General features: G+C 41.5%; 1 protein-coding gene across 4 annotated transcripts; it reads left to right on the forward strand.

The window, feature by feature from the left end:
• The first annotated feature begins 2 nt into the window (after positions 1–2).
• UBE2U (ubiquitin conjugating enzyme E2 U) lies at positions 3–27,996 on the forward strand. Of its 4 annotated transcripts, none has more exons than XM_083742881.1 (12): positions 3–74; positions 349–450; positions 3,576–3,657; positions 5,233–5,325; positions 6,687–6,784; positions 8,421–8,547; positions 9,978–10,047; positions 13,085–13,173; positions 13,813–13,894; positions 21,860–21,957; positions 23,928–24,070; positions 24,935–27,996. In XM_083742881.1, exons 1-11 carry the CDS (start codon positions 18–20, stop codon positions 24,053–24,055), a joined length of 1,026 nt encoding a protein of 341 aa, XP_083599007.1. In that variant the 5' UTR covers positions 3–17; the 3' UTR covers positions 24,056–24,070; positions 24,935–27,996. The 4 variants fall into 4 exon arrangements, with proteins under 4 accessions (XP_083599007.1, XP_083599006.1, XP_083599005.1 ...); XM_083742880.1 differs by having other exon boundaries at positions 24,938–27,996; XM_083742879.1 differs by lacking the exon at positions 24,935–27,996 and having other exon boundaries at positions 23,928–24,074.
• Positions 27,997–28,000: the final 4 nt, after the last annotated feature.

A 28,000-nucleotide genomic window follows, 5' to 3' on the forward strand; every position in this document is an offset into this window, starting at 1 on the left:
TGGGCGAGGGAAAACTAATGAACCAAGCCGAGGGAAGGCACGCTGCTGTTGCTAGGTTACACTCCATACACAGAGTATGGCCTAGTTCTTGCTCTGCCTTTGTAGTTTCCCCTTCTTATGGGTGCTACCTGTGCCAGTAGCTGACCTTCTATCTAAGAATAAGAAATGGATCAGGGTTGACGTCGTCTGTCTGTCTTAAAAAAAAATTTAAAACAATTGCCGCTTAAAAGCTCTTCTATATCAGGATTGCTTTGCCAGGGTAACTTTGTGTTGGCAGATCGCAGCTCAATTCAATTCAACAGTTTGAAAAGGCAAAATGTTCTAACCTTTTATTTTTGTGGTCTTTAGGACAGATTCTGTGGGAGAGCCATGAGTACTATGAATATGCACTCGAGAGCTTACTTGTTGCTGGAAAGAGAGTTTATAGAACACGAAGAAGCCAAGATCTTTGTGAGTAAAGATGGATTCCCAACCCCCAACCCCTACAACTTTGTTTACAGTGGTCAAGATCAAGACTGAAGTATAACACTGTATCCATCATCATCATCATAACCCTCCTCATCGTTAATAAGGGATGTAATGTCTCCTCTCTACTGTTCCATAAATCAAGAGAATTATTATTATTATTATTATTTTAATGTTACACATGGTAAGTGATGTTTAAGAGCCTAACTGGATGAAGTGGGCTAGAAATATTCTAAATAATAAACACAGAGAGAGGACAGTTTATTATGATTCTTTTTTAAAATGAGTTGTGCATTGATTTTGTAAGCAAATGATGAAAAATGTTTCTGACTTGGATCCTAACTGATCCTCTGCATATAGAGAAGATTCTTCCATTTGTAGAGGTCAGAAGGATCTAGCAGACGCTCCCACTCATGACACCTTTTTTGCCAATTTCTCCTTCCTATACTGCCACATATGGTGGTTCAAAGAGTCCCCCAATTTCCTAGAACAGTTTTTTAAGGGGCAAAGGGGCTCCAGGGAGAAGAAATAAGGTCAATGAAACTCATCTCCCCATTTCTGCTGGCTCACAGGGTGCTCCTACCTGCAGAACTTGAGCTTCTGACCCTTTTCCCACTTTTCTCTGAAAAAGACCTAACTTTATTCCTCATACTTCTTGTAATGCTGGGAATTAGTTTACTAGCGTCTCAAAGCTTCTCTGCTAAAGTACTTAGGGTGGTGCATAATAGACCAGCCCTCCCTTCTCCATTTCCTAAGAATAAGGTTGCCATCTTAAAAAACTTCACGACAGACAGAAACCTTACCGGTACAGCCTTTTGCAGCACAGCAGTGGGATGGCGAGGAACGTTTTGCCTGTTGATCCTCTGCACTGTGGTCACTCAGCAGTTAAAAACACAGGAGAGCTAACCTGTGCCAACCCCAAGTGAAAAAGTCGTAGAGTGACCCTGCTGCCATGTAGGGGTTTTCCAGCAATGCCAGAGCAGTAGCAGCCACCTACCCTTCATTTGTGTGGGGACAACTTCTAATACAGGGACAACTAATCTTTATCAGCTCAAGGGCTGCATTTCCAGGGGGTCCATGTCAGTGGTAAGAGGAGACAGAGGCAAAAGTGTACAGAATACACCTCTCCCTCCCCACACCTCTCTCCTCCAGGCAAGCAAGAGGCATTGCAGTGTAGTGTGGTGGTTAGTGTGTTGGGCTTGACTGGGGAGCCCCGTGTTCAAATCCCCCCTCAGGCATAAGGTTCCTTGAGCCAGTCTCTCTCAGCCTAGCCTACTTCACAAGGGTGTTATAAAGAAAAAAATGGGGAAGGGGACAACTGTGTGTGTACCACTTGGAGCTCCTTCTAGGAGGCAAAATGGAATATAAATGCAATAAAATAATAATAATTTTTAAAAATCCAACCAGAGAAAATCACTTGAAGGTCACAGAGCTGGACCATTGTGGGGTGATGTCAAGGAAGGGGACATGACTGGCTGAAAGTCCCAAGAGCCAAATTGAGGGTCCTCAAGGGCCACATTCAGTCCCTGGGCCTGAGGTTCTGCAATCTTTTCTAGAAGATATCTCTCTCAAGAGACAATGGAGTGCACCTCGGGGGGTGAAGTCAAACCATTGCATTAGCAGCTCCGAAGTGACTTCCCCGGGGTGCAAGCCTGGGCTGCTTGTATGGAGGTCCTCAGCTGCCCAGATGATAAGACCTCCTCTTGGCCTCACTCACTGTTGTGGTCCAAAGGAAAGCAGATCAATACATTTGGCACCAACTTGGCTGCAGGAGTCGCCAGAAGGAGGCATACAAGGCGTCATCCAGCCCCCTTAGGGACTCCACTCTGGATTTGTGTAGGGTTTATTATTTAGCCTTTTCTTTTCTCAAAGATATCCCATAAGGCCGCAGAGGCTTAGGATCAGAGTTTTCCTTCTCCTAGATGGGCTACCTTTCCAGGTTGATGAACCCCATCTCCCCCCAGTAGTAGCCAAGCAATTATTATTTCCTTAGTTCAAGGTAACGGTATATGCTATAGGTATGGGTTTTTATTATATATCCCTTTTAGTTTTTTCTGGGGGGGAGTAAGAATGTTATATTGAGAATATGATTTACATACCTGTCCTTAAAGTAATAAATTTAGAATAAGGAATGGACTGTGGAACAATCTGGAGTTAAGATGAACACAGAGGAATGAACCAAATACAGTATGTGAGTTGTGCTGATGAGTTGTTTTGCTTGAGTAGGAATATAGGGAAATGGTGGGAGAATGCATAGTGTGAAATATTATTTTATCTAAAACATCTGTTCATAGAAAGAATGGATCTTGCAAAGAATGTGGATTCCATCCTTTCCTTATTAGGAGGCAAATAAAGATGTACATGATAGGAGACTTTTAAAATATTGTAAACACCCCTTGCCTACAGGGGAGCATGCCCTATCAACTCAAATGGATCTATAAATAATAACTAATTTCACGAGTGATTTAGGTGAATTTATGTGTGCATAAAACAAGGTATGCTGATAGATAAAAACTGCAATAAAACAACTTACAGACATACTTTGAATGAAAATGTACACATTAACGTGATTCAGATACACCAGGAAACCATCTCTCTCTCTCTCTCTCTCTCTCTCTCTCTCTCTCTCTCTCTCACACACACACACACACACACTATATATATATCCAGGTAATGTACAGCCATATAATAATTAATAGCAATACAAAACAATTATTAACGTGACCATTACATAGGCTATCAGCATTCTGTCTGTGAATGGAGCTTGTCCAAATGCTGGATTTGCGCACCCCCACCCCAATCTTCTCTTCCTCTTTCATGTGATGGGGAAGGAGATGGGAAGCTTCTGCTTCTAATTTTAGACTAACTGCATCTGAACCCAAGGAACTGGGTTAGTGAGAATAAGCCAGAATTAAACTGTGGTTTCAGATCCTAGTTTGTTGTCACTAGTCATAATCTGATCAAACCACAGTTCACCAAGTTCAAACATCACAGGGAACTGTGGTTATTTTAAAATCAGAAGCTTATGATCTCCTCTAGCACATGAAAGGAGAAGTAAAGTGATAGTCCCATCAAGTCTGAATTGGGATGCTTTTCTTTTCTTTTCTCAGGGCATTACTGTTGCTCCTGTGGGAGACAGCTTTATGGAATGGGTAGCTGAAATTGAAGGCCTGAAGGATACCTTATGGGAAGGTAGCCATACTGTTTCCTATAAATGTTGTGTTGCACTGTGATATTGCACTGCCAAAACAATTACGAATGCAATGTTTTTAATGTACCGTTACTACTGCTTGCCAAATATATAACCCTTTACATATAAATGCTTTGCAGTCTCTATTCTGTTCTCTCTTCAATTACCTTGCAGTATATTGAGGGATTATATTATATTGCCCAGTCAGTCTGGAAGTGGAACTTGAATCAATGGCTTCCAGATCTCAGTCCAATACCTTAATAGTAGCATTTCAAGAATAATTTTACTCCTTTCACTCTTTACAATCCAATAAAATATTTATTCCTGTTGTAAATATTTGTCTGATTTTAACACCAATGAACAGTTCAAACTGGGTTGTGAATACAGTGTATAGCTTTATTATGTCATGTAGTGCTTCTCAACACAGATTTGAAGCATATATGAGTGTCATTAGGTGTGTAGACAGTCCTTAACTACATGAACAGTGCCAGTGGATTCACTACAGTTAGGTAACATAGGAATATAGGAAGCTGCCTTAGATTCAGTTGGACCATTGGTCCTATGTAGCTCAGTACTGTATTATCTGCGTTGACTGCTAGTAGCTCTCCAGGTTTCAGACAAGGGACACTCCCAGCACTACCCAGAGACTTTCCCATTACGTGGAATGAAGTCCACACGCTCGGTGCAAGTATATATGTGAAAATAACTGCTCCTGTGCTTTCATATATTGCATTGTGAGTTCAATCTTTGAAATAATAGGTCACCTCCCTGAAATGTTTTGTGATGTAGAAAAAAATTGAAAGAAGAAAAAAAAACAAGATTTCAGTAACCTTTTGAAATGACTGCACATGTATTGATAGCTTTGCAAATTTTCAAAAGCAGATGTTTTGCAACTATGAAATATCACAGCATAGGCATTAATATGTCTATATCTTTATGTAATGAGTGGAATAGCATATAAACTTTAAACACAATGAATTCGAGCTCATTGCTCTATTATTTGCTAATTCAGAGGTGGCTATCCATACAGCTACCGTCCCCAACCTGATGCAGTCTAGTTGTTTGGGTCTGCAGCTGCCATTGTCTTTCACCATTGGCCATGCTGGTTGTGGCAGAAGAGATAGGCACCAGGTTAGAAAAGGCTATCTTAGAGGTTTAAATGTGACACTGTATGCATCTCTCTAAAACCCCTGATGCACCTTAGGCTCCTTCTGCCCGTTCTCTTTCTATTCCTGTCATCTGCTTTCTGCTCACACATTTGAAGTCCTGTTCACCACAGCAGGAGAGGGAAGGAGTGGGCAACAAGACCAGGAAGAGAGTGGGTGGGAGGAGCTGCAGCTGCCTTATCTCCCACTGCTGCATTAGATTAAAAGGTTTGCATCCGGTGTCTGCATTGCAAAGTAGCAACCCTAGCTATAAATATTTCTAAAAGTATGTCAATATAAGGCTACAGTCTGTGCAAGCTTACATGCAAGTTAGGCATACTGATGACAGCAGGACTTATTTCCAAGTAAATGCATGCAGTTTGGGGCTACACGTGCACTTAGATGTTCTGATTTATTTATTTTTTGTACTAGGAGCTGAACTCCAACTATCATTAAGGTACACTGAAGATTACAACAAAGTCCCTCCAAGCATCACTTTCAACACTATTCCGTTCCATCCCAATGGTAAGGTTGGCATTGATGGTGGTATCCTTTCCATGGTGATTGCTTAGCAGCAGAGGTTAGGTGTCCTTGACCCAGTCATGCTCCTAGATTTCAGAGTGGTTCTACTTCAAAGTGCTTTTTAGCAGCTACACATAATTCAAATGCTAAAGCCTTTCCTTAAGGATAGGAATCTATTGACTTGCTACATTTCTCTCAGGTCCTTAGAGCTGCATTTTAGCTTCAAACAACCCTATAAAGTGGGCTTGCCAAAACCAACCAAAGCTAGCTGTAGTTATTACACCAGTTATAGTTTTCTAATAATTATCTACTTGATAGTTAAGCTTCTAGTGTAGAAAAGTGTTGTGAATATGTACACTAACCAGATGAGGCAGAAACATTGTTGGTTTGTGGACAGTCTGATCTGGATAGAGGTGTACAGGTTGAATCAGATGCAGTTGCAGTCCTGCTGAAGACTCAGTTTCACAGCTTGGGAGTCGCCATTGATCCTGCACAGTTCTTAGAGTCCAAACTGGCAGTGATGACTAGGATTGTCCTTTATGAGCTTCAGCTGGTACTACAGTTCTGCCCTTTCCTCCAAATCAGACCTGGCCACTATAATTCATGATCTAGTACCCAGTAGACTTGATTGCTGCTTCTATAGTGCACTCTAAATTGTGCTGCTCTTTAAACGCATCTAGAAATTTCAACTAGTACAAAAAGACACTGCTAGGTCTGTGGTTGTTTCCTGTTTGTTGTCAAGCTCAACTGGAGGTAATGGGTCACATTTTTAAAACACTAAATGGCTTTGGGACCTTAATGCATTAAGTATAGCTTTCTTCCATATGGACTCTTTCGTGTACTTTTTAAGTATCTGAGGTCCTGCTCCATTCCCACCCCAACAAGCTGAAGTTTGCTTACTGTGTAGGAGAAGATCCTTTTTTGTAGTAGAGCAGATTCCATAGAACTGGATCCCCAGGCCAGTATTACTGCCTCCCTTTAGATAAGGAGGCCATAGGTGCAGTAACTCTGTTGTCTTTCTTCTTTTTGTATAGATTACTTCTGCTGATACATTTGCAACCACTTTCAAATTTTATTTTATTTCTGGTGTTGTGTACTTTTTTGCCTTTATTATGTTGTTTGTTCATTGCTATGACAATTTTGTTAGTCGCTTTGAATCATTTAATAGAAAGCTAGATACAAATTTTAAATGAAAAATAACTCAGTTAGATCTTTAGATACCTTTCTTTCGTTGTCTAGCTGTAGGGAATAAAACTTATCATAACCTATCTAGCATAATTATGATATAAAGTTTCAACTGTCTTATTGGCATGTAAGTGTATGAACCTCCATTTTGAGCATTAATGATTTGTCTTCCATGCAAGTGGACCCAAAGACTGGAAGACCTTGTCTGGATTTTCTAGATGATCCTACCAAGTGGGACACCAAACTTACAATGACTGGTATCCTACTTTGTATCCAGGTAAAGAAAGAACTGTGCAAAAAATAATTTATCTTACTTTTTTTTGTTATCAGGATAATTGGGATTTGATGCCAGGATCCAAATAGCTTACTTAGGTTCATGTAATAGGTTTCCATAAGTCCAGTGAAGTCCCTGCCACCGCTCACCATTTGAAAATGTGTTCACTCTCCCTCCCATAGCACAAACTGTTTATGAAGCTTCCCTCAGTTTTACAAGTTTCAGAATCAGCTTGCTGGTTAGTAGGAGAGAGGACCTATAAGGGGAAAAGTATAGCACACATGCACCAGCTTCAAAGAATTGTTTTCTCAGTTTTTTGGATTCCAGTCACAGTATTGATTTCAAACCTAAATTGTATTTGTACGAAGCAGGAACCGTTATTCATATATTTGTTTCATTGAACGCCATAGCAGTTTGCTATTGATTTTCATAGTCAAAACATGGAACCCAAAAAGAAAGGAAATCTGTTTCAATCGAGAAGTAGTTGTTGCTTTGGATGAAATATATCAGCAGTTTTGTACAAACTCATTTCTTTGACCCCATTTTCCAATTAAGCTATGAAATGTGAAACTCAATTCACATTTTCATTTTGTTCATCTTTTGTTAATTCACCTCATTTTGCTCATGTGCTTCACTTGCTCCTTATTATCCTTGTCTGAAACAGCTTGGACAAAACTGTTGTGAGAAGCAATAAAATAAAAGCAGAAAAAGGCCACCTTTTAAAAGCTGTAGCAGTAACAACAGTTCTTAATTTGGATAAGAATTTAATTTGTATGTGAATTATGTTTCAGACAAAACTTCAGACAGTTCTAATGGTGAACATGAATAGCCCAGCAGCAGCTTTTACCAGTTCTATCTTTCATATGTTAAGGCTCTTTCTGTCACTCTTTCACAAGCAAACCAGTGTGGGCAAAGTAATCAACATGGCTAACTTTCCATCATGAATTTTTGAGTGTTCTGGGACAAAATGTGCCTACATTTCTTTGGTGCCGTGCAAAGACACCCAGCTGAATCTTGTTGGGGAACCCTGAGAAAAAGCTGTGAGTGAATTCCTATCTTCTGTGTGCAGAGTATTAGGCTGCACACGCCCCATACATTTAAAGCACACACACAAACCAAAAAAAGAATCATGGGAACTGTAGTGCACCCCTCACAAAGCTGCCCTTAACAAACTACAGTTACCAGGAGTCCATCTGGGGCTGGATGTGCTTTAAAAGTATGGTGTATGTGCAGCCTAACACTCTGCACACGCAAATTAGGAATTCACCCATAGATTTTTCTCGTGGTGGGAGTGGCAGCAATCACTGCTGTAAGGAAGTTGAGGCTGCAAAGTCGCTTCCCTGTTAACTGGTTTAGCCGTAGAGAGATCTGGCTCACTCCACTGCCCCCCCCCAATTACTCCACTTCTGCCACACAGCCATGGCAGTCAGGAGTGGCATGGTTGAGGCAAACAGAGCAGAGCGGTGGGAGGTGTAGGCTGACCATACTGTTTTCCTTGTCCATACATACATAGAGCAGGATTTGCCAAAGAAGCAAATGTTTGTATCCTTCTTTACAGTCATGAAATGCTTTTACTTTCTCTGAATTCTGGTGATTCACAAAGCTTTATAAACTGGTACGCACATGTATCTTCCTGCAGGTTTTGCTGTCTATTCCAGTTTTGAAAAATCCAGTGAACTTGGAGGCAGCTAATTTGCTGAAGAACAATTATCCCCTGTATAGGAAAAAAGTTATACAGTGTGTCAAAACTAGCCAGCACCTAGAAGGTAATAAACCTCCATGCTTTATGCTTTTAGTCATAAATATATTCTTTGAGCACCATGGGGAGTTTTAGAAGAACCCGTTTAAATGGCTTTCTTAAAAAACCACTATTTTACACAAGGCAGTAAATTTTAATTAGTGTGATTGGCAATGTAACTTGAGTACGGGTTCTCTAGGCAGATCTATGATCTCACAAAGCATATTTGCCAGGCAGTGTTCAGAGGTTGTGCAGAGGTCATGAGCTGGGAAATGAAGCAAGGGCAACACTGGAATAGGAGAAAGTTAGAGTTGTTAGCCAGTGATTTCTTTAGATACCACATTTACCCTACAGCATCACCCACAATGAAAAGTAACCACATAGCAATGCCACTATTTTACTACTACTTTACATTAAGGTTTGAGCCCAAGTAAATATTGACATTGGAACTGAGATGTATCCTGCACCTTCCCTGTATTCTGATCTCACCTGAGCAGATCAAAGGTGTAATATAATTCAGACACGTTAAAATATGTGCTATAGGCCACATTCACTGGACCTCCAAGAGCAGCCTTTCTCAACCTTGGGTCCCCAGATGTTGTTGGACTACAACCAGGTCTTTTTTTCAGTGGGAACTCACTGGAACTTAGTTCTGTCACCTCTCTTGTGGGTTCCAGCACCTCCAGTCATTCTAAGAGAACGAGGGAGGCCTTCATGGTGAGTTCTGGCACCTCTTTTTTTAGAAAAATAGCACTGACTACAACTCGCGTCATTTCGTTCCAGCATGGCCAGTGGTCAAGGATGATGGGAATTGCAATTAAAGAACATAGGGGGACCCAAGATGAAAAAAGGCTGAGCACAAGGGTGGTTTGGTCTTCATATGGCAAGACCCTATATGAGCATTCTTTCCTTGAGGTTGTGTTTGACTGGAGGATGCAGTTCTCAACTAGGGTAGTTGTAGCATTATCACTATACAACAGGCCTCCTGAGTGAAGACATCATTTTTATTCTGCACCTGTGATGTGAATGGGTTTGTTCAGACAAGTTAGAATCCGTTGAGGTCTTCATTGACCCCATACAATTTCCTACGGGTTGGCACTAAGTATGGGGCAGCCTCAAAAGCCAGACAGGATCAAATGAGGCACTTGTTGCACATGGTATGTAGACAATTTGCCACTGCACTTTGAATGGTCATGGCAGTACTTCTTCAAGCTGCAGTGATTGTGCAAACTGCAGCAGTTGCATGTCCACCTCACACTTGCAAACACCAATTCACAGAACCATTGCATCCATGTAGTTTTGGCCAGGTTTTGAGACCACTGACATTCCTGTGCACTGGGTTCAACTGCATCTGAACTATGTATTAGTGTGCCCTTTGGGGGGCATGATAGGATTGTAAGTGCCCAGAACATTAAGGATAAGCAAATCACATATTTTTAAAAGTTGCTCTTTTTATAGCTATCAGTTTGGAAAGATCTCTCAGCACATTCAGGCGTCCCCAGGAAGATGAAGAATATGGCCAAGAAAGGTAATAAATTATGATTAAGAGGCTGTAAATGGGCCACAAAAAGCTTCCAATTTTATAACTATCCAAATTAGGGTAACTGTATAAATTAACTCATTTTGTATATTTCTGGTTGGTTGGTTAATTAGAAAACTAGTAAGCCACCCTTCAGGGGGAAAATCAGGATAACAATAAAATGATAGAAACAATAAAGATATAAAACCTCTATAAGTTGAAACAGTGGAAGAAGTATTAGAGCAAAACCATAAATATTTAGCAGGATGGATAAAACATTAATAATAATAATAATAATAATAATAATAATAATAATAATAATAACTGTTTATTATGCCTGAGTTTGTGTGTAACAGCTAAACCATGATTTAGTGTTACACACACGAGCCTCTGCAAGCCCAAGTGAAGCCATAGGCTGCAATGTTCCCCACTCCCTTCGTCCCATGTGACTGGGAGAAGGATTGAACTGTGATTCAGTATCACATTCCACAATTCATTGCTTGTCACTACATATTGTTACAAAAGTAACTGGAAACACAAGGGGGTCTGTAGGAAAGGTGAGCTTTCAGATACTTTGGACCTGTTATTTAGAGCTTTAAACACTAGTGTGAGCACATTAAATTAAGGTTAGAAATGAACCGGCAGCCAATGCAGCTGTTTTAGAGGAAGGTTTATACGAATTCTAAAGGCAACCCTATCCAGTAACCTGGTCACTGCATTTTGAACCAGTTGACGTTTCTGATTTGTCTTCAAGGGCAGCCCTACATAGAACGTATTGCAATAATCCAGTCTGATTACTGGATTTGGAATTTGGAATTTGGATTTGGAATACTGTGTCCAAGTCATCTCTGTCCTGGGGGGCCATTGCCAATAACCAAATGTATCTAGAAACAGCCGAGCCACTGAGGCCAGCTGGGCCTCAGGTGACAATATTGGTTCCAGGAGTACCCTCAAGCTACAAACATGCCCCTTCTTGAACTCCATCCATTCCCACCAGAATTTCTGTGGTAGAAAAATATTGGGACAGTTTTATGGGGCAGGAGAGCAAAAAGCTTTAGAGTTGAGGGTACTAGGAAAGTATAGAGGTGTCAGCCTTGTTGTTAGTGGCTGAAGAAGGTTCAGAGTTGAACAGTTTCTCACAACTTTAAATAAAGAGGGAAGTATAAAGTCTTTGAAGAGCAGCTGCTAACATCTTACAGGACAGCAGAAACAAAAGTGGAGGAAAGAGCAGGGCAGGAACATCAAATATACCAAGAATAATGATGTTCTTTGTGCTCAAGATTCTTGTCATTTTATAACATAATACGTTGCTGGTCTCCTTCCTCTTGAATTCTTTGAAGCCTGCTGAAATATCTGTGGTAGTAACACGCCCAGAGGGTTTTTTGGAGCTCCTATACATGGCTCCCTCTGTTTGGCTTATTTATAAAATTATGCTGCTGCTTTTATTTTTAATTATTCATTTGATTTGGTGATAGGCCTATTTTATTGAAGTATGTCCAACAGTGAATAAAACACTGAACACCCTAGGCACTAAGCTATACAAAGGCTGCATACAACTCTGCCTGCTTTCTCATAGTGTCCCCCTGCCAGAGAGAGAGAGAGAGACCATCCTTTTTTCTTCATTTGCACCGGACAGAAAGTCAGGAAAAAGCCCGCTGCCTAGCTCTCACCTGTTTGTTTGTTTGAATGACATAATTATACTTTTCTTTAAACACAGCACAGCATAGCTTGCTTCTGAATTTCTGAGAAGCCATAACCTGCCCTGTGTTATAGCCAAGTGTGTTGGTGTGTTTCTGACGACTTTATCAGAGGAAGAGGGAAAAGCTTTCAGTTGGAATTTCAGTGCAGCTCTGGGGGTCTTTAAATGCAATCATTAGGGGTGAAAATGTAAAGTTTCAGTATCTTTATAAACTCCCCCTCCCACACTAATTTTTGGCATCATCACCACTACAACAACTCACAGAGAAAGCACAGGCAATCTCACAGCCATTGCACCCATAATGTTTCATTCTGTGGAAGAACCTTCTTGGTCCTTAATTCAGCAAAGCGGGGGGTGGGGTGGGGAAATCTAGGTAGGCCTGTGGGATGCTAACTTGCCCCTCCCATGCTCATTTCTGAGGTGATTGCCTCAGTTTGCCTAACGGTAAGGCTGGCCCTGATCTTGTGGCACCATCTACTTCATGTGGGCTGTCCATCACTTTACAGAAACTGGACTGCCATCTCTCAGGGAAGCTTCGGTTGTATGCTGCATTACAGATTCTCCATTACGGATCCTGCATTGAGCAAGTGGCGGGACTAAATTGCCTCCAAGGTCCTTTCCAACACTGGTTCTGTTCTATGACTCAAAATACATCCTTTCCATTGTTTCTGATTTAAGACGAATTCAGTATTTATTGTGTTGGATTTTTAAAAAAAAACAAAGACCAGATCACAGATGGAAGTTAACTGCTTTTCTTTTATTATGTGATCTCTTTCTACAGACAGGATCATGTTGAGAAGCAGGAATGTGAATCAGATTTTCCATAGATATTGCCATCCTGCAAAATTTTAAAAATGCTACCACTTTTTTTTTTAAAAAAAAAGTCTGGATTGCTAGCAGCCTGACTCACGCGGAGGTTTGTGAGTTGTGTAGAGAGGAAAAAAACTGAGGAAAAAATGGTTGGTTCATATGTGAACTTACTTTGCTAAACACATCCCTAATATGATTTTTTAAGACTTATTTCTCTTGATGTTGTCCTAAGCAAGTTATAAGGTCATTTTTCTTAGTTTTGGGGCAGGAGATTCATACAAAGGGATTTGGGAAATAACCAATCCAGCTCACTCAAACTGGGTGCAAATATGTAGGCTTGTGTTTCCTTAAAGTCATACTGTTTGTCTTTGTGTGGAAAGTGAGTAGTAAGAAATGTGGTCCTTTCAAGCCACCTTTCTTCCATTTTCTTGCTGATTCTGTTGCTTTGTAGAACATTCTGCCAGAAAACTTGTGTCAGATAGCTAATTGCATAATCCTCTCTGAAAACTCATCCTTCTCCCAAATGTATGTTTTCAGATATGTTACATCCATATCGTATGAAGACTATTACTGGACATGGTATAAATTGGCCACATCAAAAGCTGCAGAAGAGTTTAAAAGCCCAGGTAAGCTGATGCTTTTGGTTTAGCAAAAACTAAAGATAGCAAGCCTGATTCTGATCTTGTGCTAGATTTGAGTAAGTTCAAGGGCTCATTCTCATGACCTCCCAGTACGGCAGCTGCAGTTTTAAGTCAGGCCGCACAAACTTTCAGGAGCAATTCCATACACTAAGGAAGTTTTTGAATGAAAGCTGGCTCATGACTTTGTGTGATTAAAATTTAAAATAGCAGCAGTAATACAGCGAGGCATAGAAGTCACCAAAAAGTGTCTGTGAAAATTAGTTATACCCTTTCTCTTGAATAATAAAAGGTTGGTGGCTCAGTTACTCGCCAAGGAAAGGCATTCTACAAGTGGGACACAAACACTGAGAAGGTCGTTTTGCTGGTTGCTGTCTTCCTAATGTCATCTGGCAGAAACACCCATAGAAGAAACTATGAAACATGTCTTAAATTCACTTTTTTATATATGATTTTATTTAGGGTTCATGTTGCTCGCTGAAGTTTCCCTTTAGCATTCCTTCAGCTTTCATATACTGTGCTGAAAGGCATAGTGTATTTAAGGATCAAGCTTGTTGTTCAGACTCTTATTGTTTCCACTAAACATAATTGCTCTCCTGTTGAAACTGTTGGCAATTCTCTTTCTAGTGTTTGAAGACCCAAACTTTATAGGAAACCGCTATGGATGGAGGGCAGAAAATGTGGACAAAGGACAATGGGATAGTCTTACGTAGGTACCTTATGAAAATTGAAATTGTGCACATCTAGAAGCATCAAAATATGGTGCCAAATTTCGGATTTGGTGTTATAGTTGATTATATATGTAAAATGTCTTTGTGAGGGTATCCGCAGTAAATCAAAATGTATGCTTTGAATTATGAAGCCACAGGATCAAGTAATACAGAATCATGTAGCAATAATAGTAATACGGTATAAGGTCTCCATCAGCAATGAGTTCATCTGTCTCTTTTGTGAAAGTTTAACAGCAGAAAGAAAGAAAGAAAGAAAGAAAGAAAGAAAGAAAGAAACTTACTTCTGGGGTGTTTGAAGCAGGAGTTCCCAAAAGTTCGTAATGCTGTTGTTCAGAATGCAAATTTGTCTCGCTTATAATGCTCAGATGTATTATGAATTCAGCATTGTTTTCTTGAGAGGTCTTCTCTGGGTCAAAATATAAAAGGAGATTATGGATATGCATGAGCTGTAAGTTTTTAACTGCTCTTCAAAATTTAATTTCTATTTTCATCCCAATCCTAGGTGCTAATTAGAGCTCAGAAAGGGTTGTGTGAAAGCTGTTTTTTACTGTTCCAGGGAGCTATGCAGTTCTTAAGTTACAGCACATCTCGAGGCAGCCTTGGGAGCAAGGGAGCTCAGCAATCCTTTAATTTGTCTGTCCAAATGAGCAAAACCTTCACAGGGTCTCCTTATAATTTCTTTCTGTAAACCCTTTCATTAGTCCATGTCACCCTAGTTAGACTCTTAGGGTAGGGTTCCTTCATGTCAAATGGCTGCTGAAAACTCATTGAAAATATAGGCATCTTTTGACAATAGTAAAAGCAAAAAACAAACAAACAAAAAAACCTGAAATGACATGTTTGACTCAGAATTAGTTTTGGGGACAATTCTCTTTATTATTTTATCCAATGTGTGTGGTTGCTGCCTCCTAGGTAGATTTAAAATCTTCTCTTCTTTATGTCTGTTTGGGATTGGGAGAAGAGGCGTGCATTTCAGGTATGCCTCTGATACCAGGTACTGGGGATATAATACTCATGTCCTGTTTGTGGTCTATGTGCATCTGGTTGGCCACCGTGAGAACAGAATGCTGAATTACATAGGGCTTTGGTCTGATTGGGCCCTTCTTATGTTCTTAATTATTTGTGGAAGACTATCAAGTTGCAGGAGGCCCATACCTGTCCCTATGGATCTCCAAATAATCTTGCCTTTATTTGTTTTTGTGACTCAGTTCAGTGTTCCTTTAGTTCACTGGCTCTATAGAAAATGGCTTTTGGTGGCACAGAGGACTAAATGGACAGTATTGTTTTGCTGCCTTCAAACAACTGAGTATCTGAGAAATAAATTGTCAATAACTCTACCTGTCACCCAGCCCTCCTTTGTTACACATAACAGTTACTGCTTCTTTTCTGTCTCTAATCACTGATCTTAGTGCCTCTGTATCTCCACAAGGAGCATCATCAGGGTCAGGATGCAGCACTCAACCAAGTAAATTTGCAGTATTTCACATTTTGTCTCATTAAGGAGAGGAGGAGTGGACAAGGAAGTTGATTGCTAGTGGATTCCTGTGATTTCCCCAATACTGCAACCAGCCCTCCTTTAGCTGCTACTTATTTTCCCCTGTCATTTTCAATACAGTGGTGCCCCGCAAGACGAACGCCTCGCAAGACGAAAAACCCGCTAGACAAAAGGGTTTTCCGTTTTGGAGGCGCTTCGCAAAATGAATTTCCCTATGGGCTTGCTTCACAAGAAGAAAGCCCATAGGGAAATCTCCAGGGACCTCTTTTAAATGCTGGTGGTGGGGAGCAAAGCCTTTCCCCCCCCCCCCCGGCCTTCAGAAGAGGTCCAGGAAGGCCGGCGGGGGCCGAAAGGCTTTGCTCCCCACTGCCAGCATTTTAAAAGCAGTCCGGGATAGCAGGGAAGCGCTTCCCGCTATCCCGGATGGCTTTTGAAGGCAGGCGGGGGGGGGAGCAAAGACTTTTGCCCCCCCGCCCGCCTTCATAAGAGGTCCTGGACCTCTTCTGAAGGCCGGCGGGGGGCAAAGGTCTTTGCTCCCGCCTGCCTGCCTTCCCGGGAGAGCGGAGAAACGCAGCGCGTCTCTCCGCTGTCCCGGATGGCTTTTGAAGGCAGGCGGGGGGGAGCAAAGACTTTTGCCCCCCGCCAGCCTTCAGAAGAGGTCTTTATCCCCCCCTGTCTGCCTTCCCGGGGGCTTTTAAATCGCCCCGGGACAGCAGAGAATTCCTCCGCTGTCCCGGGGCGATTTTAAAATGCTGGCGGGCGGCAGCGCTGCCGCCCGCCAGCATTTTAAGATTGCCGCGGACAGCGGAGAAGTCCTCCAATGTCCCGGGGTTTTTAAAATGCTGGGGGACGGCAGCGAAGCTTTCGCTGCCGCCCGCCAGCATTTTAAGATCGCCCGGGACAGCGGAGAAGTCTCCGCTGTCTCGGGAAGGCAGGCGGGGGGAAGCAAAGACTTTCGCCCCCCGCCGGCCTTCAGAAGAGGTTGGGGGACAGACTGTCCCCGGACCTGGTCTGAAGGCGGTTTCCATAGGAACGCATTGATTGATTTTCAATGCATTCCTATGGGAAACCGTGCTTCGCAAGACGAAAAACTCGCAAGACGAAAAGACTTGCGGAACAAATTAATTTCGTCTTGCGAGGCACCACTGTACTTGCATATGACAGAATATGTAGAATGGGCTGGTCCTGGGGCTGTGTGGGGAGTGCGTCCTCACCCTTATAAAGCCCAATCATTCCATTTTATTTGGAACTTGCTCTGGGGACAGAGAAGCATGTGCACCCCTGTCCCTCTGACCCCAGAGCAAATAATCAGTCAGTCTGATTATAATGTCTAAAGGTTATAAAATAGATTATACCCATATGGAAGAATCTATTTTACCTGACTTGCACTATGTATTTAATGTATGTTTTGAAACATGCTGAAGAAGATTGCAACTAATTATTTCATATATATGTTTATATATACAGGGCAGGGAAAGGCACTTCACCAGATAGTTTTGCCCACAAACTCACAGAAACTCTATGAATATCTGATTTGAAGTTCAAATTGAAGGAAAGCAAACTATGGGACTAAATGAGTTTATTTTTCTTTCTGAAGAAACTTGAGGAATATAGGGTTAATTTTTCTTTGACACAACTTCCTTGTTTTATTTCCCTTAACAGAAGTTCTTTGTGTTATGCATTTGATAATTGCTTCATTATGTAGCACCACAGCATCCTACGTGACCCAAGAAAACATTCCAAAAAACTGGGAACGTCCTTTTTGACCCATCTGTCCATTTTTTACTTTTAAAAAAATGCAGCATGAACAGGCTGGAGCTGTTTGAGAAAGCAGCATTTGCTGTGAATCAGAGCAGCTTTCTCATGTTAACTTCATAGGAACATGAAAGGAACTTGCTATGAACCCCCCACCCGTTTGAATTTGCCTGAGTGAAATGGCCACCTCCCACTGCCATCTGGCGGTAGCAGACAGACACTTTCCAATCTGGTCTCCTTTTATCTGTTGCTTCGTTTGGTTGGCAAAAAGCTGATTCCCCTAACTATTGCATGTCCAGATGAGGACGACAGCAATCCAGTTTTGCTTGTAGTGAAAAAGTTGTCTGCGTGGCTGACCCTGTTGTGTCACAGCATAAAGCCATACCTGAAGGCAGAGATTGGCGTCTGAATGGTGTAGCAAGGCATCTTAGAATGTTGTCTTTTGCAGGGAGGTGCCAATTGGGTTCCGCTTCAGGCAGGAAATGCCTTGAGGTGGCATTGGCTGCCTGAGGAGCACTTCAGCATGAGCAGAGATATGTCATAGGCATCTTGAGCTAAGTGCTTAAAAGCAATAATTCAGTACAGGCTTCTAAGTAAGCTCTGCTCAAGGATGAAGCACTCAAGCATGTATTTTGAGTGTTTTGCTAGTATATTGACTAAATTAATTTTATACAATATTTTGTATATAATGTATATAATAAGATTTTAGATTTATATTTTTTTAGGAACATAAGGCACTCCCCTGACAATTCAGATCACATCTTAACATGCAGAAATGGGAATTTCCCCAAATACATACTCGTGCACGTGGCCCTGGATTTGTGCTGTTTCCTCTGTGCAAAACAATAAATAACAACAACAGCAAACTTTTATTTATATCCCACCCTCCCCAGCCAAAGTCTGGCTCAGGGCGGCTAACATCAGATATATAACATTGGTATAAAATCAAACAATAATTAAATTACCTCCTAAAAACAGGTCAAAATCAAATTAAAGTCTAATTAGATGGCTTTCCGCAGGGTTAGGGTTGGGAACAGTAAGTTTGAACATTTGCAGTTTCTTTTTTAACATGTAAATTTGGATAGGAAGAAAAGAGCAGAGTGATAGTCATAATTTCAGCTCCGCTAAATATACCAGTAATTTTATCTCTGTGATTAAAACTGAATTCATAAAACATTTTAAAACAGCACATAAGGCTGTTTTTATGTAGCATTTGTTCCTACAAACTGTGGTGAGAATGGTCAGCCACCTATTTTGTGGGCACCACTGCAAACTTTGCCTGTAGCAACTTGAAGGATGTAAATAAACAGTTGTCTGAAGGCCCTCATTTTCTGGAGGCCATGTGTGCTTAGCCTTGCCATTGGTGGACTTTCCATAGCTGTTGGGCAGGATGAGAATACTATTCAGCTCACTAAATAGTTGGAGCCTATAGATTACTGTCTCTCAGTGCAATTACAGTTGCCTTGCGGGGTGGGGGTGGGTTTAAGTTGATAAGCACATGTTAAGTGGTCATCGGATTTCACACACGGATACTTCATAAAGTACTTAGGGCAATGCTTATTACAGAACTAGTCTCTCTGCTGCAGAATGCAAGCTTCTGCTATGTACAGAGTTCTTCTGAATTCTGCAATTAAAATGAGTTGTTTGAAAATAAAAAGCTTCAAAGCAGTCGCTAGCTTCACTTACAAAAACTGCTCTCTTTTTGACATCACAAGTCTCATTTTGCTAGACCTAGTAAGCAACATTATGCACCAAAATGCTTCATAGCCATAGTGATTGATCCTAAATATTTCTTCTTTCTGGGATATCTCCTGCAATGACTGGGTAATATCCCCAGAACACTAGTGTGTTGTCATGTGTTCTGACATTCTGAAGGTGACATTCATGAGCAGCTTTTGCAAGTTTAGAAGGTCCTATGTTAGGCAACTGGACTTTCCGCAAGGAAGTATATCACATATATATGTCAGCTTCTGCCCCATGGTCATAGCAGGAACAAGAAATGCTGAATAAGGTTTTACAAGGAACTGTGGGCTCATTTTTTAATAAGCTCCCATTGAGTACTGTGGGGCAAAGTTAGTTGGCTCCAGTTGGTGACACTTTGGGGAACAGGTGGTGATTAGGACATTAAACTAAATTCTTGTTGCAGCGAAGTGAGGCTTAGATTTTGTTTGTTTCCCCTTGATTTATCCATATGCACTAGGCAATGTAGTTTGTAACTATTTGTATAAAACAGCAGTGGTGAATAATAGCGAGAAAGGTACATATGAAGATGAAATGGTTATGTTTTTTTTAATATTGGGAAGGGTGCCTTAAATTCAGTTAACAGATTGAGAGAGAGCACAGGGATTTTACCAGCTTAATGATCATTGAAACACTTTGAGCATGTAATACATTTTTAAGAAACGTTACCTGCAATTCTTTGTGGAAATCTAAACCATTTATGCCCCCATGTGGCTGAAAGGAGAATTCATTTAACCAAATTAAGTTTACATTTAATTGAAAGTCACTCCCCCACCCCCCACGCCCGTTTTGTCAGTGGGAGCAGGAGAATGGATAAATCAAGAGATTATACAGACTTTTCATTTTTCAGAAGATCAAGGGGCTCTTGGGTTGATTTCCTTCTAGGTTATGCATTGTCAGGAAGTAGAATTTGAGTTATGGTGGCAAGCAAACCACAAATCACACCGGACAAAACAGATTTCCTCCCACCAGAAACCACTGAAGTCAAAATATATGAATTTAGTGTGTGTGTGTTAACTTTTGTGATTGTCATAGACATCTGTTTAACAGTGTCACAAGACTCAATCCCCTCTCTATGCCTGAACAATACTTTTACATTAAAAAAAAATAAGGGAGGAACCTGTAAGACTAATAATACTAAAGCGTTTATGTGACCCATTTAAAAGAGTGAAAAATTCAAGGTTAACCCTCCCCATTGCAGCATTGCTCTGCAAATAATTAAGTTCTTGCTAACTTTTTTAAAAAGTATATTTCCATTGAAAGATCTCTTTGCCCCCCTCTGTAGCACTGGAGAGCATCTAGTAATGTTGTCTAATTTTAAGGAAAGGGTGAACGTGGTTCCAGAATTTGGGGGTGGTATTGTTTTAAATTTGCTTTCATTGTGGCTGTATTGGTACTCTGAGCAATCCACCTGTATGGTTGTGTGGGTAGGTAAAAAAATAATGATAACTGAATAATTCATCATATCTACTTTTTAAGGACCAAACAACACATGTTGTGGGAGATCTGATTGGATTTCAAAGTGTCATTTTCCATGTTTTGTCTAGTCTTTTTAATGTTACCACTCTTCTATATTGTTGTGATGTGTAAGGGTATAGCTTTTCTAATATTACAGGGCTGTAATATTTCTTTCCAAGGTTAGGTCTGTTTTAGCTGCAACAGTCAGCTAAAGGATAGCCAAAATGCCCTACAGATGTTGTAGGCAGCAACTCCCATTGGTCCTGACTATTGTTCATACTGGCTGGAGCTGATGTGAGTTGTAGTCCATCTGCAGAGCATCTGGAGAGCACCATGCTGACTCCATCTGGTGCATATTTCCCTCTGCCACAGCCAAGGCAGATAACTAGAGTTATTCCACTGGAATATATACAGTGTTCAAGTATTCAACTTTACATCACATGCTGTCCATTGCTCAGATTCTGGTGTGAACAACTGCAATTGGTATAGCAAAAAGCATCTTGTTAATAATGTTTATTGCTCTGAAAACAATGGCGCAAAATGCAAAGAAGCAATATGAGCAGAGCATTAAAAGTAAATGAATTCTGGGAATTGTGTTTGCTGTTGTGAGTGAGAGCATGTGAGGTGCTGAGGCACAAGCATTCTTGTCCGCAGGAGTCCATAAGTGCATGCCTGGGAATGTGGGTTATCCTGCCAATCCTACTTCAAAGGGTCTCTTTCATGCTTAGCAGATAAGAACCTGCTTTGTTATCTTGCTGAAAGTTGGGTAAAGTGCTAAATATCTTGAAGAGCAAAGCCTCAGTCAGGACCTGCCCACACTTTCATGAGGCAAGCTTTTAATTGCCGCATTCAGCTGGGGGTGGCAAATGGGTGCCCCCAAGACTTCTGCTTGCTTGCTTGCTTGCTTGCTTGCCTTGTGGGTTTAAGTACAACATCTAGGCGCAGCAGCAAAGCAGCAGTGGTGGTGCAGGGGCTCTCCCAGTCACCTTGCCCAGAATGCCTTGCTCTGAGAAAAGACCCCTTGGCCCTTCCTCAGAGCAGGGAGGAGGTGGAGAGAATGCCAGTGCTTCCACCATTAGCATGGTGGCGGGGAAGGGAGGAAGAGGATAAGTGGGGGGAGAAGGAAGTGGAGTAGGTGGCCATGTCAGGGGCTAGAGGAAGAAGATAAGGAAAAGGTGGCACTATTGGCAAGGAGGAGGAGGAGTTTGGGCAGAGGTGAGGAGGCTGTGGCCACTCAGTCAAGCAATGCAATCTCTTGTACCAGCATTGCCCCCAGCTGTTTTGTTTTTATGCATGCTGAAGTATTTTTTCAGATAAGAATTAACTTTGAACTATTCTGGAGCCCGAACCTGAAAGCCATCTGCTGCAGATAAGATTAACTGAAAATCAGTTAGGTTTCTAAGACTTTACTGTAGCAAACAAGTCCATATTTCTGTTCATGGCCCAAGTTACGTTCAACCGTGCTCATTTCCTTTTTGGTTCTTTATCATTTCAGGCATCAATTGTTAATCTCTGAGTTTATCAAAAACCAAAAGAGAGAAAGATTGGTAGAAAGCAAGAAAAGTTATCATCCTCTGCCAAGCCCATCTCCAGGTACTTCTCAGACTCCAAGATTTTTGTTTTTTACTTTCTTTGAAGTGACATGTGTAGTCGGAAGAAATAGCCAACTTTCCCTGAAGTAATTGGGACTGCTGCTTGTGAACTTAGAGCTAAACTGATTTTATAATATACTATATAAAAATATAGCCATCTCTTTTCATTGTTGAAGATCATGTCATTTAGATGAATGAAAAGGTCTATAGGTGTTACACACTTCCTTCTTTGTGAAGAGCATTTGGGGGGGTCCTATTAGGACTAGGACAAAATCCTCCTATTTTGCACCAAACTACTGCTGCACAAAGATGGAGAGTGCCATTCCAATTCCTTTCTGGATTGCACCAGGAACCTCAAGTGAAGACCTTCCAGGTGTGGCTTAATGCTTGGAAGGCTCATAGCCTGGCTTGGAACAGTATGCCATCAGAGAGAAGATTGATCTGCCAGATTGAAGATATTTCCCAAAACTTAATGATCCATCCCTGACAAATGCTTATCAGTCTTCCGTGTAACACCTCCAGAGGATGATTTCACATTCTCCCTAGGCAGTCAGGTCTATGGCCCAGAAATGCAAGACAGAATTCTTTCCATAATATGCGGCTTAAATCATTGTTGCCACGCTGCCTTTTGTCCTTGCATGTGTGGCAAAGGTGAACCTCAATCTTCCCTGTGAGTACATTTTCAACATATGGAAAATGTTATTGTACTCTCCTTTAATCATATCTTCTGTAGCATAAAGATATCTGGTTTCCTCTTTTGTACTATTTGCATGGTGGGCAGATTTCTATAAAATGTGTTAACTTTTTCTGTAAAACCCAACATGTAAACATTTTGAGCATACACTCTACCTGATGGACTTTTGCATAAACAAAACAAATTTTATACCTAAAACAATAAATATTAACCCAAATCAAAGGTCCTACCATCTTAAGCCATTTTCCAGACACAAATAATTATATGCATATGTCAGGGGCTCAGGAGCAGAGGCACAGGAGAGCGAAAGGGGAAGAATCGGAGGGCAGCGTAGGGGAGTATGACAGTGGCCCGAGAGATTCCATGAGCTTCTCCAGCGAATCAGAAGATTCCCAGAAGGGGGCGCCGATGGCCAGGGCAAGGGGGGTCCCAGGGGGGACGCACCAGAAGCAAGGGGCCAGCGGGGACTCCCAAAGCAGCAGCGAGAGATCAGGGCCAGCTCCCCCACCGGAGCGTAGTGGGGGGGAAGAGTCCCATGCATCAGGGCCAGCGTCTCCTCCAGCAGGGAGAGAAGATGAGTCAGGGCTGACCACGCCTCTGTTGGAGAGTGAGGGAACGGAGGGGAGGTCAGGCCCAGCTAGCCCCCCCGAAGGGGGAAGCAGTGACAGGAGCAGTGTAATGGTCAGGAGGAAGGTTGCCGGCTGGGCGCGGGCGCCAAGTTCAAATGTACAGGCGCGCGGCACAGCAGAAAACCCGGATTGGGAACCAGGTCCTAAAGCCCGCCGGAGGCAGGGGGAAGACTCAGGGGACTCAGCGTCAGAAGAGTCCAGAAAGGGCAAGACCCCAGCGGGCAGGCGGACCCAGAGGAGGAAAGAGCAGAGGAAGAGGTGGAGCAGCGGTCTAGAGTCCAAGACGTAGAGCTGCGCGCCGCGGCTTTGAAATCGAAACCGAACTTCAATAAAGACTTTTGTATATAACAAGAACTGGCGTTGGTCCTTTGTGAGCTGGGACCTAGGGCAGCTCTGACAGCATATTATTTCTCAAAATGATCATAAAAAGTCACTTCAAAGTAACTACCCTACTCCTAATATACTAAAACACCATTTGAGTTCTTTGAAATATAAGAAAAATTATCTAGCACATATGTTAATATAGCATACCACTTTTTAAAATTTTAAAAAACCACAAATGTTGTGCTCCAATTTACTTACAGTTTTACACACACACAAAAATCATTTATTCTCTTGTTTCCTTTTGCATAATTCCTACTATGAAAGCATCTGGATCCCAGAATACTTCTGGTAGAGAGTCTAAGAACAGGAGCCAGGACGAGGAGCAATGGGAGAAGGAAGCGGAAGATCTAGTAATGTGGTCTGCAAGTCTTGAGCACATGAAATTGGATTAAACTACAATCACTAATGTAATCAAGGTTGAGAGCAATATTGTTGTTGCAATAGGATCAAATGTCCAGCCATTAACCAGACCCTGTACAGTTTAATATGAGGGAGATCATCTGCATATTAACTGTGCAGTTTAATAAGTGGGTGGCATGTTCTCATAGTCAAGGGTCCTCTGCCTGAATCACAGCCCCCAAAGTTCTGTATTACAAGGCTGTGAATACTGACAAATTGATGATCAGAGATTGATGGTGGGTCACATAAGCCTTGGTTGGGGTATTTTTAAGTGTTTCATTATAGATAAAGACTACAAATGAAGTGTGCATACTTTAGCACCAATTTATTTTAATACCTGGGCATATAACTATGTGCAGGATGCTTGATGAAGTGAAGACAGAGAAAGGGGAGGCAAATGAATGCAGAGATAGAAAGGGGAAGAGCATGGGATTGTTTCAACTGCACGTACTTAAGCTTAGTTAGAATGGAGTATGCTGACTAAGGGGATGTTCCAAAGACTTAAAAGTTTGGAGCAAGCTGGAACCTCCGGCTTTGAGTACATTAGTCAGTTTTCATCTTATGCAATCTTTTGCTCCATAGGTGATAAAACATGTAGCACCTGGTCACTTGTGGCAAACTTCCAACAATACCTTCCAGCCCCTGTGACTCCAGCAAAATCCCTATATTTGGTATCAAGTTGTTGGGTTTTACTGAGCTGAAGTCAACTTTGGTGTAAAGCAGTCTAAAATCATGTCAGCCATAGGTCCAGCCTTATTATTTTTATAATATCATCCATATAAAAATCAACATATATTAGTGAGCATAAATGAAGGAGTATTAGCTCACTATATGTGAGAAAAATTTTCATCATTGCTACTATTTTTCTTCAGCAGGTCAAGAACATAATTGAGGATATCCATGCTTCTTCCACTGTACCCTTGTCAACATATTTCCTTATCTAATAATGACTTACTAGCTATTCCTGACCCTACTAATGGTTAGAAAATATAATTTCTCTTACTATTCCATGTCTCTGTTTCTTGTCCTCATATAACCCATGTGCTCTGAGGCACAGCCCTCTTTCTGCTTTCACCTGAAAATCTGATGCCCGGATAACACATTTGGGTACAGCATTTACCAGCCACACAAGCCCCAGACACAGAATATATATCAACCTTTGCATTTGCCACCCATCAGCCAGCCATGATACCAGACTCTTGGTGTCCTTCCCCACTTCTCTACCATATGACAGCCAAGGCAACTTTTTCTGTCCTTAAAATCTGAGTCGGTGTGCTTTTGCACTTGACTGCTCTTAGCCACTTCCATTCATTTTGATCGGGTTTGTCCAGGTGGCTTGTGCCTTAAGGCTTGTGTCTGAGATCCCAGGGTGATTTGATGAGCATTGGAAAGGAGACAGAAGGGTGAGAGGATGACATGCATCACAAGATGGGGAAGCTTTTAATGTCTGACATTTTACTGTTTTTATATGTGCTGTAAGCTGCCCACAGTGCCTGGGGAAACCCAACCAGATGGGTGGAGTATAAATAAGAAAATTATTATTATTATTATTATTATTATTATTATTATTATTATTATTATTATATGATACAACAACCCTGGTGCAACATGCCTTTGGGAGTGATAGGCATCCTTCACTGATCACTAGGGGGCCCACTGAATTTCGCTTCTCGCCTCTGGTTCCTAGGGATATGCATATACCACTTCTTCCTCATCCTTTCTAGTGAGAGAGAAATGAGTCAGGTTATTCACAGGCAGTTCTGGCCACCCTTGTCTTTCCTGTACGCAGCAGGAATGGCCGTGATTGGACACACATGGTCATAATGTCCCCACCCAGTGACTTGGGTGGTGGAAAGCTTTCCAGCACTGCTCCCTTCCTATGGGCAACAACACAGTCTGTCTCTCACCATGTGCTTGTGCAGTGCCTAATTTGGGTGGGCTGTGATCTCAGCCAGGATTACCAGAAACTACAGCCCTATAAATACATTATATTTTCAGAATAACAGCTTGCTAGGGCCTTTGGTCATCAAAGTGCTTTGTCCGAGGCAAGGCCTGTTTATTGAGTGCATCTTGTGCTGCGATAATTACCTTGAAGTACAGGGCTGATAGTTCCAAATTTAAAAGATAGTATTATCACAGATTTCTCAATTCAAAGTACTAGAGACATCGGGAGTGCTTAATCAAAAATAGGCTTTAAGCAAATGATCATTAACTCTGTGAGCAGAACCAGGCTTTTCCGTTCTGTGCATTTTTATAGGCACTATTTTACTGCAGGCCTTTTTTATGAGTTCTGGGATCGTGAGGCTTAAAGAGGGGACACAGCCAGGATTTGGACGTGGGAAGAACAAAGTGTCAAGCTGAGCAGGGCTCCACATGCACATCTGGGACCATTTAGAGCATATTCTTTGTGCGTGTGGTGGGGTTTTTTTTAAGTGCTCCAACCGATTATAGGCAAGTAGCAGCTCTGCCGAATGAAACCCAGCAATGTGAATGTGAGAAGAGTAAGTCAGTGGAGCTTACCTGACACTCCTGGATACTGTGACTTGCCTCAGCATGGGGACGAACAAACGTGGTGAAGCATGCTGGTATTTTGCCAATTTCAGCATTCTCATACTCTCCAGTTGATGAGGTTTCATGCCGTAACTTTAACAGCCTGTTCCTAAAAAGAGACATCTGCACAGAATCACACCGTAAGCGATTCACACTGGATCAGTTATATTGACTGGTGCGCTGTTGAGTTTTGACTGCAATGTTTTGTATGTGAAGAGGAGGGGTGCTATATTGGCAGGTACTGTTTGAATGGGGAAATGCCCGCAAATTCACTGCTTTGCAGCAGCTGGCTCTGACAGTGCTGCTACTACATTAAAGGAAATGGAGACCATGAGCTGAACCTCCACATTTCTGTGACCCATAGAGCAACCTCCCTCCCTCCTATGTGAACTTATAGGAGCAGGCAGCTTAGCCTGGCCTCCTAAACCCGGCACACTAAAGCATACATGATTCTGCTTCTCATGCTTAAAAAGAAATGGTGGTTTTAAGTTTCACCATTACTTGGAGAATAGACACCCATACCTTAGAATAGAGCCCCATACAGTAATCATGTAAAAAACCAAAATTGGTGTGCAGCTGGGTGCAATACTATTTATGGATAAAGAATATGAAGAAATCCCTTCATGAAGGAAACCAGTGTAAATGCACTGATATCACTTATGGGCTTATATCTTCTTTTGCAGTGAGAACTGGATTGCAGTGTAGTGTTCTTCAGCTCAATGTCCTCTAGAAGGCACTATATCACTGTGAAATTAACAGGTTTTTTTTATTCCTCTTAGGAAATAAGCCATTTGTAATTGCTTGATTTGAAGCCATTTATCATCGTTTTCCTGCTCTTAATTATAAAAGGTTTTTTAAATCATTTTAACACAATACAGTGCATCTTTTTGTGGGAAAGGATGTTTTGTTCAGTATGATGAAATTTACAAGTGAAGGACCGTCTCAATTTTTTTAAAAACACACACACATAAATACATCTAAAGAATATTGTTAAGTGTTGAATCCTGTGAAGAATTATGGCATCTAAACTTGGTATTTGAAAAGTTATTTAACGTCTTTATTAAATAAAATATTTTTTAAAGCATATACATAATAGGAGAAACACTCTGGAAGTTGCAAGGGAAATGAACAGGGTACCCAGGGTAAACCAGGCTTTATTTCACCCAGGTGAAAGACCCAATCTGGCACCCACATGTGCATTTGCGTACATACACACATAGGCTGGGAGGCTTCACCTGGGGTAAAAAATCCTGGCCAGCCCCCCACCCATAGCTACAAATGTACCACAGTGATCAGGACTCTATGAAATCACTGAATGACGTACATTTGAGTCAGGTCAATATCAAGTGATCCAATTTACACTCTACTTTGGAACATGTTTTTTTTAA

This window comes from Podarcis gaigeae, assembly GCF_964106915.1.
Source record: "Podarcis gaigeae genome assembly, chromosome: 6".
NCBI classification, from domain to species: Eukaryota; Metazoa; Chordata; class Lepidosauria; order Squamata; family Lacertidae; genus Podarcis; species Podarcis gaigeae.